The 14425-nt window shown below is 61.7% G+C and overlaps 1 protein-coding gene across 1 annotated transcript in view; it reads left to right on the top strand.

The window, feature by feature from the left end:
• The first annotated feature begins 7716 nt into the window (after positions 1-7716).
• PPARGC1B (PPARG coactivator 1 beta) overlaps positions 7717-14425 on the top strand; it is a 45853-nt gene continuing 39144 nt past the window's right edge. The window contains exon 1 of the mRNA XM_040078493.2: positions 7717-7853. Coding sequence (XP_039934427.1) covers positions 7770-7853 — 84 coding nt within the window. The 5' untranslated portion in view covers positions 7717-7769. The remainder of the gene's footprint in view (positions 7854-14425) is intronic.

Below are 14425 nucleotides of genomic sequence, written 5' to 3'. Positions count from 1 at the left end.
GCCTCACCCTCTCCCGGGCCGGGTTTTGGTGGGCACAGCTCAGGCAAAAGCCAAAGGGATATCGAGGCACAGAGCCCTCCCAGCCCTTGGATGTGTCCATCCCCTCTTTTTCCAGTATCTCCCACACCTTCTCCCAGCAGGCCCGGCCACCCGAGCCCAGCCGGTGTGAGAATGGACACGGGACGTTCCCTGACACACAGCCCGCACCCTGGGGCTCCGGGGATGTCACACATCCATCGTGTCACCACCCCGGGCAGGCCCGTGCCAGGCACAGCTGTGTCACACGTGGAGGCTTCTCCCGCATTTCAGCCTCCGGATGAAGGCGAGCAAACCTCCAGCGCCTCGGGAAAGCCCCCAAAGGTTGTGCAAGGCGGGGCTTGGTCCCCCTGGGCACACTCACCCCGCCCAGGCTTCCCAGGAAGGGACACCAGCCCTTCCCAGTCCGAGCACCGGTGTGACGGCACCGCTGCCTCTGCTCAGCCGTGGGCTGCAGCTCCTGCCCTGCTGCGACAGCTCCAGCTGTAAAACCCCTGCCCTGATCGAGGCTCGTGGCTGGAGGGCCGCATCCTCGCTCGGAGCTTCCCCCGCTTCCAGCTCCCTGTGGGAAAAGCAGCCAGCAAAACCTTGGGCAAGCATTTTGGGAATCCAAAAATCTCACTCTCTGGGCGCAGTTGGGCTCAACAGCTCGGTGGGGAACGGCAGGAGCTCGGTGTCCGGACGGGGAGGCAGAGCCGCTGCCCCGCGGAGCCCCGGCTTGTCGGCTCCGCCGGGGAAAGGCGCTGCGCTCCCGTTATCCCTGCCCTCCCCTGCCCTGCCCTCCCCGGCCGGAGCGCTCCTGGAACTGCGCTTTATCCCGTCCCTGCTGCTCCTTTTCCAGCGCCGCCAGCAGCGCTAATAACGCCAGCCCTAAATCCCTCCTGCCTGGTCCCACCGCCCCGAGCGCGGGCAGCGGAGGGCACGGCGCTCTCTCCTCCCCGGGCTGCGCAGTTCGGGCTGTCGGGATGCCATCTCCAAGCCTTCCCCGGCTCGCCGCTCCTGGGAAACTCGTGCCCGTCCCCGTGGCAGGCGGAGGAGCGGGGCGGCCGCGTTCTTACCTCTCGCCGGAGCCGGGGAGTGCGGGCAGAGCTGGAAATAGCCCCGGCTGACACAGATACCTGTGCGGAGCGGCAGGGGCCTGCGCTGGCGGTGGTAATTGCACGCTGCGCGGCGATGAGTCAGCCCGAGCCCCGCACCGGGCTGCCCTGCCTCCCGCACCGTGCGGGCAGCGCCCGCTGAGCCCAACCCGGGCCCCGTTGCCGGGGAAATCGATGCTCCCCCCGTCCTCTGGAAGGGGGGCCCAAAGCACAGGAGCGGGGAGGGGATGGGAATGAGAGCATCTTGCAGCTTTTTAAGCTCTCGAGATGCTTTCAAGTGCCGGGGAGGCTGTGCGAGCTGTGATTTGCTGCATTATTTCTGTTGCTATCCCCGCACGGGGAGCTCCTGTGTGCGGAAGAGATGCTTGCAGCAAGTCAGCATCCAAACGCTGCCTGTTCCGCGGGGGGCTGAGCCCCACAGCTGCCATCAGCCACAAGGGACCGGGGGCCACCCTGGGAGCAGTCCCCGGCACTTCCCGGGGTCTCTGTCCCCCTTTATATTAGCCACGGGTAACCGAAGCAGCCGGACACCGAAGAGGTGCCGGCTCATCCCGAGCTCCTCGGCAAGAAAGCCCCAGCAGCAGAGCTCTCCATCCTCCTCCTCATCCTTCTCCCGGGGCTCAGGGGCTGCCTGGCTGCCGGTGACTGCATTGTCAGGACATTAATAAATAATCAGCCGGCAAACTTCCACCGGGGAGCTTCGCTTCCTCTCCTCCAGCGGTGCCTCCTGTTCAGAGAGAGAGAACCAGGGGAGAGCAGCTATTCCCAGGAAGAGGGGCTGCAGGGGGTGGCATTTCCCCAGCCAGGCTGGCGGCTCCCCAAGCTCCTCCACACCAGACTTCACCTTCCAAAGGGATTCGGGGGGAGCAGGGGGAATAGGTAAAATCGATGAGAACCTATTTGGCGGGATAAAAGAACGTGGGTTTATTTATAGCACTGGCTGGAGCTGAAGTGTCTCCTGCTCAGGGAGACAGGGCTGAGGAGCAGCAGAGTCTGCACAGGGCTGGAGCCCACCAGCGCCTGCTGCCCACCCCCCACCATCCAGCCCCGCTGAGCCCTCAGCCCCCCAAAGTGCTGAGGGTGGCTTTGCTGGCCAGCCTGGCAAGGGGAGAACGCCTGCGGAGGGGTTTCTGCTCTAACAGCGGTGTCTGCGCTCAGGAGGTGCCAGGAGCTGAGCACCAGCCCCTTCCCACCACTCGTGCCCAGCCAGGGCTGCAGGAGCTGGGGACAGCAGCACTGTGGGGGATGCTCAGAGGACAGCTGGTGAGGAGGGAGGAGGGGATGCTGCGAGATGGAGGCCCAGGGACAGACAGAGCCAGCCTGGCAGGCTGGGAGTCACGAGCCAGGAGATGCCCATGGACATCCCTGCCAGCAACAGCTGCTTGGAGAACAGCGAGTCCTTGCTCAGCAGTGCTGCGGATCCAAAGCGTCTCCCTTCACTGCTCACTGCCTTGGCCACCTCTGCCGGTGCAGGAGGATCAGAGCTGGTGATCACGGCATGCCCCAGGGATGAGGCAGTTAAAACAGAGAAAGGAAGAGATGCACCCAGACCCTGAGCAGCCTCCAGGGAGAGGCAGGAGGAATTTCCCTGCTCGGAGCCAGCAGCAGAGGAGGATGAGGCCAGCCTGGGTCTCACCAGCCACCACAACGCCCCTCACTGCTCCTGGCAGCAGCTGGCAGCAGGATGGTGGGGATACAGGAGATCCCCCAGCTCCTGCTGCTGTCCTGCAGCACCACCAGGACTGGAGGCAGCTCGACAGGCAGGGATGAGGCAGGGGGGGCAGCGAGAGGCCAGTGGGGTGACATGGATGGGCTGTGACAGATGCTGCCAGCACAGCGTGAGAGCTGCCAGAGCTGTGGGAAAGCCGAGTTCAGCCGGAGTGAAAGGGACACAAGGGACACGAAGCGGATGGCGCAGCTCCCGCCGGCCCCACGGCTGGCCCGTGCCCCGTGCCAGGCTGCTCTGGGGCAGCGCGGGGGGCACACCGACCCTGCTACACCAAGGGGCAGGCTCGGGCTGCAGGCTGGGACGTCGGGCAGCGCAGAAAGAGCAGCGCAAGGTCTCTGACAGCGCGTTCCTTCCCCCAGATGAAGCGAGGCACAGGATGAGCCGAGTGCCCTGGGCTGCTGCCAGCCTCTCATCCCCGGGCAGAAGGGGCCGGCTGGCCCTGCTGTGCCAGAGCAGCCCGGGGAGGAGGACAGGCTGCTTCAGCTGCTGTGGGTGCGCTGCTTCCGCGGACAAATGAGTCACTGAAAGTGCCATAAGGAGTCAATGGGCAGCCTGGTCCCCTGCTCTGCCCACACAGCTGGTGGGCAGCGTGAGCCATCGTGCAGGAGCCTTCCCTACCCTCCGCCGCCTGGGCTCTGCCTCTCGCTGCGGGAAATTCCCATCTGTTTCAGCAGCGCATCCACAAAACCCCTTCTTGCTCCTTTGCCACCACGTTTGTCTCCTCCCAGGCTTTCTCTGCAGTAACTGTGTGGATTTACCTCCGCAGCACGCTCCAGGCTGCAGTCTGGGAGAGGGGCAGGCTGCAGGATGGGGCAGGCTGGAGCCCTGTGCAACATCCCCCTGCATGCGTGCATCCCTCCAACCCTCCCTGCTGGCCCCGGGCTCCTCTGACCGAGCTGCAGCAGCCTCTGCTCCAGGGAAAGAGCTGCAGAGAGCCTGGCACAGGCTGGGGAGGGGCCCGGGGGGCTCTGCCACAGCACAGAGTGTCCGTGGCGTCCAGGTGTGCCTGCAGGAGAGCTTTGCTGGCACAGAGGGACATCACTCCACAACGATGCCGAGGGAACCTGGAGCAGGAATGGCAACCCCTGAACTACCGGAGGCTCAGCCCTGCTCCCTGGACGAGCTGGGTCTCAGAGCCAGGAGCACACCCAGCGCCCACTTGCCTTCAAAATCCACTTTTGTTTCCTAGCTCCCAGGGGCCAGTCCCTCAGCCCTGGGCGGAGAGGACATCAACTTTCACTCCTTGCTGACCGTGATGCATAACGGAGCCCTCCTGTCACCAACCGAGGAGGAGGAGGAGGGAGCTCCCAGGTGCACACAGCTAATGAGGCACAGAAAGCGCGGAGGGAAAGCAACGCTCTGTCCCTGCGCTCCTGACTTCAGGTGAAGGATGAGGCTGAGCCGAGGGCTGCAGGGAAGGGAAAGCAGAGCTCGTGGAAAGGAGCCAGGCGGAGAAACTCAGCGAAACCCAGGGCAGGGCAGTGCCAAGCGCCGTGCCCCGCGGGGAGCGCGGCTCCAGCGAGCAGCCGGCATGAATGGAGAGCGCTCCGGGGCAGGGCTCCGCGGGAGCCCGGGGACACCTTCCCCTTCAGCTGCCCCCTCCTCACCCCGCCGCCGGCTCGCAGAGCTCCTGCCCGCGCACAGAGCCTTTCCCCGGTCCCCAGAGAGAGCGGCCACCACGCCGATCCCACCCTGGGGCTGCGATTTCACGCGAGTGCCAAGCAGGGAGCGTCACCAGGCGGGGGGCTGGCGGGGACCCGGGGATGTGGTAACTCGCAGGAGCCCCATTTGCCGCTGCCTCTCACTGCCCGGTCCTTACAACATTTTGCCGTCCACAAACAGAGGCAGCTGCAACGTGAGAGCGAGGGCGGGCGGTCGCCGGGCCGGGGTGGCTCCTGCCCAGCCTGAGCTCATTGGCTCCTGCCCGTGTCCCACGCCTGGCCTTTGGCAGGCTCAGGGTACCTTCAAACCCTGTCCCCTCCTGACCGCTGGCCCAATGACATTACTCACTCGCTGTTGTTTTGAAAGGGCATTTGCAAGCTTTTCCTGTTATATTTTACCCCGGTAATGTTATCCCCAGCCCCTCCGGGCTGAGCGTCGGGTTGCTGCCGCGGCATCGGCGCGGTGCCACGGGGCGCCGAGGCTCAGCCGGGGGCTGCCGGGCCAGGGTGGGCACAGGGGGCTTGGCTGTGCTAGAGAGCGGCTGATGCCTCTTTGGGTCCATAAATACAGAGAGCAGCACGGGCTGGAGCTCTGGCAGCCGCCCTGCTGTCAAAGCTTGGGGTCTGGTAGAAGAGGGAAGCTGCGAGCACAGGGCAGAGCTGCCCGGCCCCTGCGCACAGGGCAGGGGGTGTGACACGGGCGATGCCGTGTCCCGTTCGCACCACGGCACTCCAGACACCACCTCTACCCACCGCAGGTGTTTCTGAGGCTGCCACATGACTGGCTTCTGAGAAGGTGGAGGCAACACCACTTATAACATCTTGTCCTCCTTCGCCTCTCTCCTGGCGCTTCCGAAGCTCTTTTTATGAGTGTTATTCAACCAGTTCCTCCAGAAGCTGCAGGGCACAGGGAGGTGGTGCGATCTCCATTTCATAGGTGAAAAGAACCCAAAGGCACAGAAAAACGCTTGGACTGTGCAAAAGTCCAGAGCAGTCAGGAGCTGAAGTTGGGCAGGTTAACGTCAACTCGCAGCCACGTGAGGAACTGCACTTCATCCCGCAGGATCCCACCGAAACCCAGGAGCAGCAGAAAATCCACTTTGGCCAAGATGCCCCCACCGTGCTCTGCTGTCCCCCTCCCGCCACAAGGGCAGCCTGACCCCAGTGTCACATGCAGTTTTGCCTGCAGGGCTGGAAGAAGCCCTAACCCGTCTGTTCAGAGGAGAAATGGGGCAGTGCCGGCTGGGCTTTGCTTTCCTCATGCTCCTCCACGCCTGGGGGTGGCTGCTGCCAGGGTGGGTGTCCCGCAGGCTGTGACCACGGCAGGCTGGGGAGGATTCATCTCCTCGGGTTAGAAAGCAAGGGAGGAGGACATGTGCTTGCACACGGACCAGAAGGAAAAAGGTATTTCCGAAGAACCCAGCTACGCACAGCTTGATCTTCGAATGACAATTCTCAAGTAATTCCCACGAAGAATGTTACTTCCTACTTGAGAGCAGCTGGTGCAAAGGAAATCACGAGATACTCGAGTACGAACCTCGCCTTTTGTGCAACAAATTCCTCCCAAAGGACTACTCCTGTGGTGAGGCCTTCCAGCCCTGCTTTTTGCCCTGATGGGGCAAACATCCCTTCTGTTCTCAGCTCATCCTCATCACTTGTACCTTCTGCAAAGAAAGGAATGCACAGCAGATCACCACTCACCTGGGAATTTGAGTCTCACTCTTCAAGGAATTGCACATGCCCCAGAGCAAGGCAATTTCCTTCCTTGGCCCTGCTGACTGTGCTGTGCCCAGCTGTGGATCCTGGCAGGGCATTCCGGGGCCCAGGCCTCCCACCCACGGGAAGAGAAGTTTCACTGCTGGCAGGGCAGCCGGAAAAGCACCTTGAGTAAGTGTTTTGGCACTCGATCACAGTAATTAATACTAGAGTGCACAGCAGCGAGGAAGAGTTGCTTTGTCCCATCCCAGCAGCCAGGCCACCCTGGCCTCCAGCTCACACCAGTGTGACACAACAGGCATTGTCCCTGATGTCTCCCCTTCGGAGCAAAGCTTGGGATCATCAGGGAAAATCCAGTGTTGCTACACTGCACGGTGTTCACAACATGTCCTGAACCAAAGGGAGGCCAGAGGGAACTAAAAGAGTGGCTGGAAACAGTTCTGCCTTTGAAACGACAGCAACGATGGGCAACGGGCCTTTCCTGCAGAGGAAGAAGCACTTTCTGTTCACCCCTCAGGGCCTGGCACAGAGCTCCCCACCCCGACAGCTCCACATCACTCTGCTCCATCAGCTCTTCACAGTGACCCTGAAGGGCTGTCTAGGGGATTCAGGGGGGATTCCGGGATCTGGAGCCATTAGGCTGCAGGTGTTGCCACTTGGTAGGTTGTGTATCAGCTAATTCAGGCTGCAGTGCCAAGCCCTGTTCTTTCCCATGTAATTGCTACGGGTAAGTAAATAGAACATTCATGAGATTTTTGGTCCCATCATTAATTATTTCTGAACGGGCTTTTAGGATACGCCTCAAAACCCCAGACAGAAAGATGACGTGCGTGACATCGAGATGCTCACAGCGGCAGCCGAAATGAAAACAAGGGAAATCAGAAGATCTTTTGCTCCTTTTTACTTTTTACTGCAGTCCCCTGGTCCCGCTTCAATGCAGACCCACAGAGCCTGGAAGTGACCCCTGTCCCAAGTGCGGCTCTTGGGGTTTGTGTATCTCCACTCGGGGTGATCTGGGGACTGTCAGACCTGCCCGGTGCTGTTGGGTGCTCCCACTTCTAAACGCCGGCAGTTTTAGGGTGCGCGCAGCGGCGTTGCTCAAAGCCGGTGTCCCTGGGGAAGGTTCTCCTGCAGGAACTACGGCGCACTTCAAAAACCCCAGAGAGAGCCTGGATGTCCCCCCCCCCTTGATCCGACACGCTGCAACCCAGCTCTCACATACCCGAACCCAGAGCCACCCAGGGGCCGCGCAGCGGCAGCGGGCGGCGCTGGGCACCCCCCGCTTTTGACGGGGTGGCACTTCCAAGGGACGCGCAGAGTGGTGTCCCACGCGTGTCTGCAAAGCCCTCGGGGCGCTGCCTCGCGGCGACCCCCGCCGTGCCCGGCTCCCGCAGCCGCGGGCGGGGGCTGCGGGCGGGGGCTGCGGGCGGCTCCGCCCCGGCGCTCCGCGCTCCCCGCCCCGCCGGCCGCCCGGCTCCCGCCGCCGCGCCTGCTGCATGCTCGGTGCTCAGCCCCAGCCGGAGGTGGAAGATGGCGGAGCCGGGGCCGGATTGCGGCTCTCTGCTCGACGAGGATCTCTCCTCGTTCGTCTTCAGTTACCTAGCTGACAGCCAGGTAGGGAGCGCGGGCCGGGGGGCTCGGCTGAGCGGGTCCGCGGCGCGCTGCAGCTGCGGGAGGGGGGGTGGAAAGGCGCAGACCCCCCCCTCTCCGCATGCCGGGGCGGCCCGGGGAAGAGCGGGGCTGCGGGGCCCGGCTGGCCCCGCCGGGAGCCCCGGGGCGTGCGGAGGTGCCGTTCGCCCCGCGGCTGCGGAGCCGTGCCCGCCCGCGGGGCTGTGCGCGCCCCTCCCGGGGGCTCCCGGCGGCCGCAGCCCCGCAGCCCCGCCGGGCGCTTTCAGCACCACTCGCACGTGGACTCCCGCGCCCCGTGGGCCGGGGGTTGGGGGGGGACAGGGGACAAGTTGATGGGTTTCGGTGCAGAGCCACCCCCTCCCGGTTGTTTCGGCTCCCCCCAAAGGTGGGGAGGGGGCGGCGCGGTGCGGGCGCTGGGGTGGGGGGGTTCCGCAGGGGGCTGCTGTGCGGCGGGGGCTGCTAGAGCCGGGCGGTGGGATGAGTCATGCCGAGCGTCAATTCCACGCATACGAGCTGGGATCTTGGGGGATGGAGGTTTGGGGAGGGCGGGGGGGGCGGGGGGGGGGGGGGTGCGACAGCGACAGGGGTCTCTGCGCCGCGAGTCGCCGGCTCCAAAATGTGGATGGGCTGTGTTTTGGACGGAGCTGGGTATTAAAATCAGATTAAGGCTCCTTGGCAGCTCCGGCGGGATCACGAGAGCGAGCCGTGCTGGGCTATAGGGCTCGCATGCTTTTCCATTTTGGGGGCTGCAAGAGAGGCGCTATACAATAAACCGGGCAGGAGCCGGAGCCGGGGCTGAGCCCGAGCATTTCGCAGTCGGCTCGATGAGGCTGCTGCAAGTGGGAAGAGTTTTCTGTAGTTGTGTATCATCCCCCCCCACCCCCGACCCTTCACTTTCATAACCACGGATTACAAAATAGCTCTGATTGTGAAGCGGGCACATTCATCCCAACCCTTGCTCTCTCACCAGTTCAGCCCCGCGATTGCAAACAGCGTGCGCGTTTGTGGGGAACAGCACCGGGGCTAATCCCGCCGCCGTTTGGGTTCAAAACAAACAAGGGCTCGAGAGCCGGTAAATCAGATTTGCCCGCGGTGCGTGTGCCAGACAGAACCAGGCAGGGCTTGCCACCAGCCAGATTGATGTAGTCCCGGCACCCCTGCTCGCATGCACCAGCGCCAGAGCTTGGCACGGGACCGGGGGCAGAGCAGGGGGGAGGCAGCCGGGCTTCTTAACCAACAGCTGCTGACAGGTTGATTACAGCAGAAGGGTCAGGGAAGGTGAGAAGCGGGCCGAGATTTTGTAAGCAGTTTGTGGTTTGTTTGGGTTTTTTGGTTTTTTTTTTTCCCATTTTGTTCTCGCTGAGGGGTTGCCGTCGGCTGGTTGCGTGGGACGCTGTCCCTCGGAGTGGGCTGCTTGTGTGGGATGGCATCCCCTGGAAGAGCGGCAGAACCCTGCAGCTCCCAGCCGCCCCACTGCTCCCTGAGCAGGTGAAAGTTCCTGGCTCCACCTATGATAACCCTCCCGCTCTCCGCGTGTTAACCATGACATGGAAAAAGCCCTTTTGGCTGCAGCACGTGCCTGGGAGCCTTGTTTCTCTTTTTCTTTGCTTTTCGGTCAGCATTCGATGTGCCAATTTAAGAATCTTCTTCCAAAAAGGGACTGCTGAGGGAGGGTGGCGGGGAAAAACAATCCTACGAATTGTCATCCTTCTCTGGTGTGAGCCCACCATGTTGTGAACGTTCCCTGGGAAATTTGGAACTGTGAAATGGCCTGTGCTGAAATGAGACCGCGCTGATGGAACGTAGTTGGCTGTGTCCCCTGTTTCCTCTCCCTGTCCCCGGCGTGCTCTCTGCCGGAGGGAGCAGCACAGGTAGCGCTGGTCCGAAGTCTGCAGGTGTGGGAGGACACGAGCAGCGAGGGCACCGTTGCAGCTCGCCGCAGCTCCCGTGCAGCCCCTCCGTGCTCTCCCGTCCGCCGCCTGCTTTCGATAATTCCATTTCCTCTTCTGCCCCCACACGTGCTGAGGGGCTCAGGGCTGGGATGGGAAGAAAAGAGAAGCAGGAAAAAGGAAGAAAAAAAGAAAGAAACAGGCCCCCCCCCTTCCCAGCTATGATTTGCATGCGTTTGCTTAAGAACCGCCTGAAGTTGTAAGCATGTGTTGTGCCTGTACCTTAACCTCTGATGAAACCGGGGGAAGGCTCCAGCCCTGGCTCTGTCACATGCTGCCTTCGAACCGGGAGCGGGAGGCGGGCCGGGCTGGCTCTGACGTCTCTCCCCATTACTACTGCCCGAGCCTCTGCTTACAACTGGGTTACTGACTCCTCTGTGGAGCCCCAAAGCCGCTTCCGCAAAGACCCCAGCAGGAGAGCACATCATCCTGGGAGGCTGCGGTGTCGGGAGGCCACGGCATGATGAATGGGAGCCGTTTCCTTCGCGGGAATTTGGAGGAACCGGGGCTCTCCCGCTCTCTCGCCCGTGCTCCTCCCCAGCCCTCGCTTCTGCAGTGGGTTTTTGGGGAAGGCGCGGTTGGTGCAGGCGCCGGGTGATCCCTTCCTCCCCAGGGGAGGGACCCTGAGCAGGGCTCTCGGGGAGATGCACGGGGAAGGTTTGGCAGGGGTGTCTGCATCAGTCCCTTCTTCGTGAGGGTTTGTGCCGAGGGTGCCTGCTAACCTCTATTTACATATCGAGGACAGCGATGATTCACATGGTACCTGCATTGCTGCAGAAAGAAAATCAGGGTTTTTCACTTGATATCTGCCTTTTTCCTGCCAACTCCTTTTTTCTTTTTTTCTTTTCTTTTTTTTTTTTTTTTTGCAACAAAAAGAAAAAAAAGTGATTTTGTTCCGCTGAGCCTCAAAAATGTGTCATTTCTGGGCCTGCTTAATCCTTTTTGTGCAAGTCTGCTGCTCTGAGGTACGAAGCTGGTTGTAGCTGGTTCATCTGCTGGCACCAGGCACTGGGAAGTGCCAGCCAGGCAGCTCTGCCCAGAGCACCACGGAGCAGCTCTCAGCATCCCTGTGAGAGCCTGGAGTACTGTGCCTCTTACGGCTTCAATTTGTTTAAAAACCCCAAACAAAGTGCAGCGGGGTGGGGGGGATAAAAAATAATAATAATAAAAAAAACAGAAAAAACAAGCTGCTTCTCGGAGGGATGTTTAAAGATCACATGAACTGAAATACAATATTCCCTCTTTAACTTCCCAGCCTCCTGCTAACAGCTTAATCCATCGATGAGTGCAGGAGGCACAGCGAGCCTGCGCTGGGTTGGCATTTCTCCTGATGAAGTGGGGATGCATCCTTAATTTCTGATAGTCCTCACTGAGCTGAGCGATATCCTGCTTTTTCTGTGGCTTTTCTCTCGAAGATTTGGAGTGGGTTTGGACGACAGACAGCCCGAGGGCCGGTGCAAAATGCATCCTCAGCTGCATTGCTGCAGCGTGGGTGAAGGGCTGCTGCAGTGCCCGGGCTGGAGAAGGCTGAACTTTTCTGGGAAGCAGGGTGGCTGTGTCCTGGTGGCTGTCACCGTGCTGGAGCAGGGCTTGGAGGCTGCTGGGGGTGCTGGTGGCTGTCCCCACCACAGCAGAGGCTGCGGAGGCGGGCGAGCACAGCAGAGCCTGAGCAGAGCCAGGAGAGAGAGAGAGCGGCCGGCAGCAGCTGGAGGGAGAGGGGGGCTGGAACCTGCCCCTCAGAGCCTCCCCACACGCCTGCCCGCCTTCCCCCCGAATTCTGACCGCTCTTCCCCAGCCTGGCAGTGCCCCAGGGGTGCCCCATGCCGGGGGGTTCCCCGCCACCTGCCTGCCTGCACATCCCTGCCCCGCTCTCATGCCGTAATGGAAAGGCACCTCTCCAACAGGTGAATAATTAAGGGCTCAGCGAGGGCCTCCAGCAAAGGGAGCTTTGTGAGGGAGAGGGATCTCTCTCACATTAACCTTTCCAATGTCAAAAGCCTTTTTGCAGGGAGGAACTCCACTTGCACGAGGAGCTCTTTGGCACGGATGGCTGTCTAATTAAAAATGCTCTGGGAATGCCCCTTCCAACCCCGAACTCCTGGTTGTGGGGAATGGGTCCCATGTCCCTGGTGCAGGGCTGGGGACAGGGATGCCACAGGCTGGCTCCTGGCAGGTGGTTTGTTGTGGTGCCAAGGGCAGGAGCCCACCAGGCTCTGAGATCCTCTTCAGGGGGCTGTGGCAGAATATGGGAGCTGCAGTGCTGCAGTGACAGGACAAGCAGAATGGATTCCAACTGAAGAGCAGGGTTAGAGTAGATATTAGGAAAAAGATCTTCCCTGTGAGGGTGTGTAGGCCCTGGCACAGGTGCCTAGAGGAGCTGTGGCTGCCCCTGGATCCCTGGCAGTGCCCAAGGCCAGGCTGGATGGGCTTGGAGCAGCCTGGGACAGGGGAAGGTGTCCCTGGGCATGGCAGGGAGTGGAATAGACGAGCTTCAAAGTCTCTTCCAACCCAAACAATCCTATGATCCCCTGAAGGACATGAGTCTCCTGGCCAGCATGTGCCAGCACCACGGAGGTTTGGGGACATCACTGGGCTGGGACAGAGGCCCTGTGCAGGGCCAGCCTGTGCCAGCCCCACAGAGATTTGGGGACATCACTGGGACAGAGGCACTGTGCAGGGCCAGCCTGTGCCAGCCCCACAGAGATTTGGGGACATCACTGGGACAGAGGCACTGTGCAGGGCCAGCCTGTGCCAGCCCCACAGAGATTTGGGGACATCACTGGGACAGAGGCACTGCGCAGGGCCAGCCTGTGCCAGCCCCACAGAGATTTGGGGACATCACTGGGACAGAGGCACTGTGCAGGGCCAGCCCGTGCCAGCCCCACAGAGATTTGGGGACATCACTGGGACAGAGGCCCTGTGCAGGGCCAGCCTGTGCCAGCCCCACAGAGACACAGAGATTTGGGGACATCACTGGGACAGAGGCACTGTGCAGGGCCAGCCCGTGCCAGCCCCACAGAGATTTGGGGACATCAGTGGGACAGAGGCACTGTGCAGGGCCAGCCCGTGCCGTCGCTGCCAAGTGCCACCACCGAAGCCACCACTTTGTGCGTGCCCGTGGCGCTGCGGAGATGGTGCCACCCGGGCGAGTGGCGCCGTGCCTGCGGGGCTGTGCAGCGCTGGCTGTGTCGGGGAAGGCAAGTGCTGTCCCCGGGGGTTTGGCTTTGCCGTGACCGGGCGCGTGGGCCTGGCGGAGCCGGGGACGCCAGGCGCTGGCAAGGCCTCGGCCGCAGACACGTTTGCCGGAGGAATCGGCTTCAGGCTCCCGCAGCTGAGCCCCGCTCCATGGCAACCCGGCGCGGGCTTATATTTCTCGTGACTGCTTGGCAGCCTGAAGTGATTTAGCAGGGGGGGGAGAACTCTGTAAGCGCCGGAGCCGCCGCCAGCGCGGCCCTGCCGGGGTGACCGCCGCGCTCCCGGCCGCGCGGGGCTCCGGCTCCCTTCCCGCAGCGGCGGGCATCCCGCGAGGGCAGGATCCCACCGCCTCCTGCTGCCTGCAGAGCCTGGACAAGGATGTTCCCAGCTGCCCCTGCTTGTAGTAAGGAGCCAGGGACTAAAGGTTGAAGTTAATGGGGCGGGTGGTCAGGTGAGGTAGTGACCTATTTCCAGGGGCACCGGCACCGTAGGCAGTGGGTGATGGTCCAGCCAATGTGTTTCCCTTCCCTTATCGCTCGGCCGTTCTGCTTTTCAGCACTTTTCCTGAACTCTGGCTCGCAAATTATTATTTATCTATTTATGGCGGTTGTGGGTTTGGTTTGTTTTTTTTTTTTTCCTCCCCCCCTTTTTTCTCTCAATAACGGGAGCTTCCAAGAAACGCCGAAGGACTTTGCACGGATCTGGCTGCGCTCAGGGTCTCGCCAGCCCCGTCTCACTGCGCTTCCCCACGCGGAGGCAACAGCCAAGGCCGGCTCACTTCTGAATGAACACAGGGAAAAAGTAAAAGCTGGAAATCTCCTTTGGCCCTGGGAGATGTGGAAACCCACCCCCCGGGGGAGGGTTTCTTGTGTGGTATCTGCTGGTGGGGGATGTGGAGAGGCGGTGGCAGCCCTGGGGACACGGCCCCATCCAGTAGCCGGAGTAACCTTTGATCTCTGCAGGCTCTGGGCAGCCATGTGGGCCTTAGGGAAAATACTTCCCTTATCTCACATCCCGCTGTCCCCGGGCTAAGCCGGCAGGCACCCCGGCACCAGGAGTTTCCTTTGGGGGAGCGTGATGGTGCTGAGGGGCGGCAGGAGCTTTTGACATCTGCGTCCCCTCTGTCCCCGTGCCCACCCAGCAGCTGGCGAGAGGAGCCTGGCGATGGGGACGAAGGCTGGAGAGCCCACGGAGGGCTGATGTGACACTTCTCCCCTCCCCTGGGATGAGCAGTACATGCTTTATATGGATGTTTTTGTGCTGAGGTGGCGCCTCAAGCTCTCTCGCAGGGACTACAGTTGCAGGGCAGCAGCATATCTTTAGTGAGATGCATTTTCTGAATTCTTCCTGTGCGCCCTGCGGCCGCAGCCCCTCTGCTGAGCCAGCGCAGGGCCAGGCCCCTGGGTTCCTGTT

Source organism: Hirundo rustica, chromosome 14, assembly GCF_015227805.2.
Source record: "Hirundo rustica isolate bHirRus1 chromosome 14, bHirRus1.pri.v3, whole genome shotgun sequence".
In the NCBI taxonomy this organism is placed as follows: domain Eukaryota; kingdom Metazoa; phylum Chordata; class Aves; order Passeriformes; family Hirundinidae; genus Hirundo; species Hirundo rustica.
Note: the sequence above shows the minus strand (reverse complement) of the source record. Positions and strands in the feature narration are given on the sequence as shown.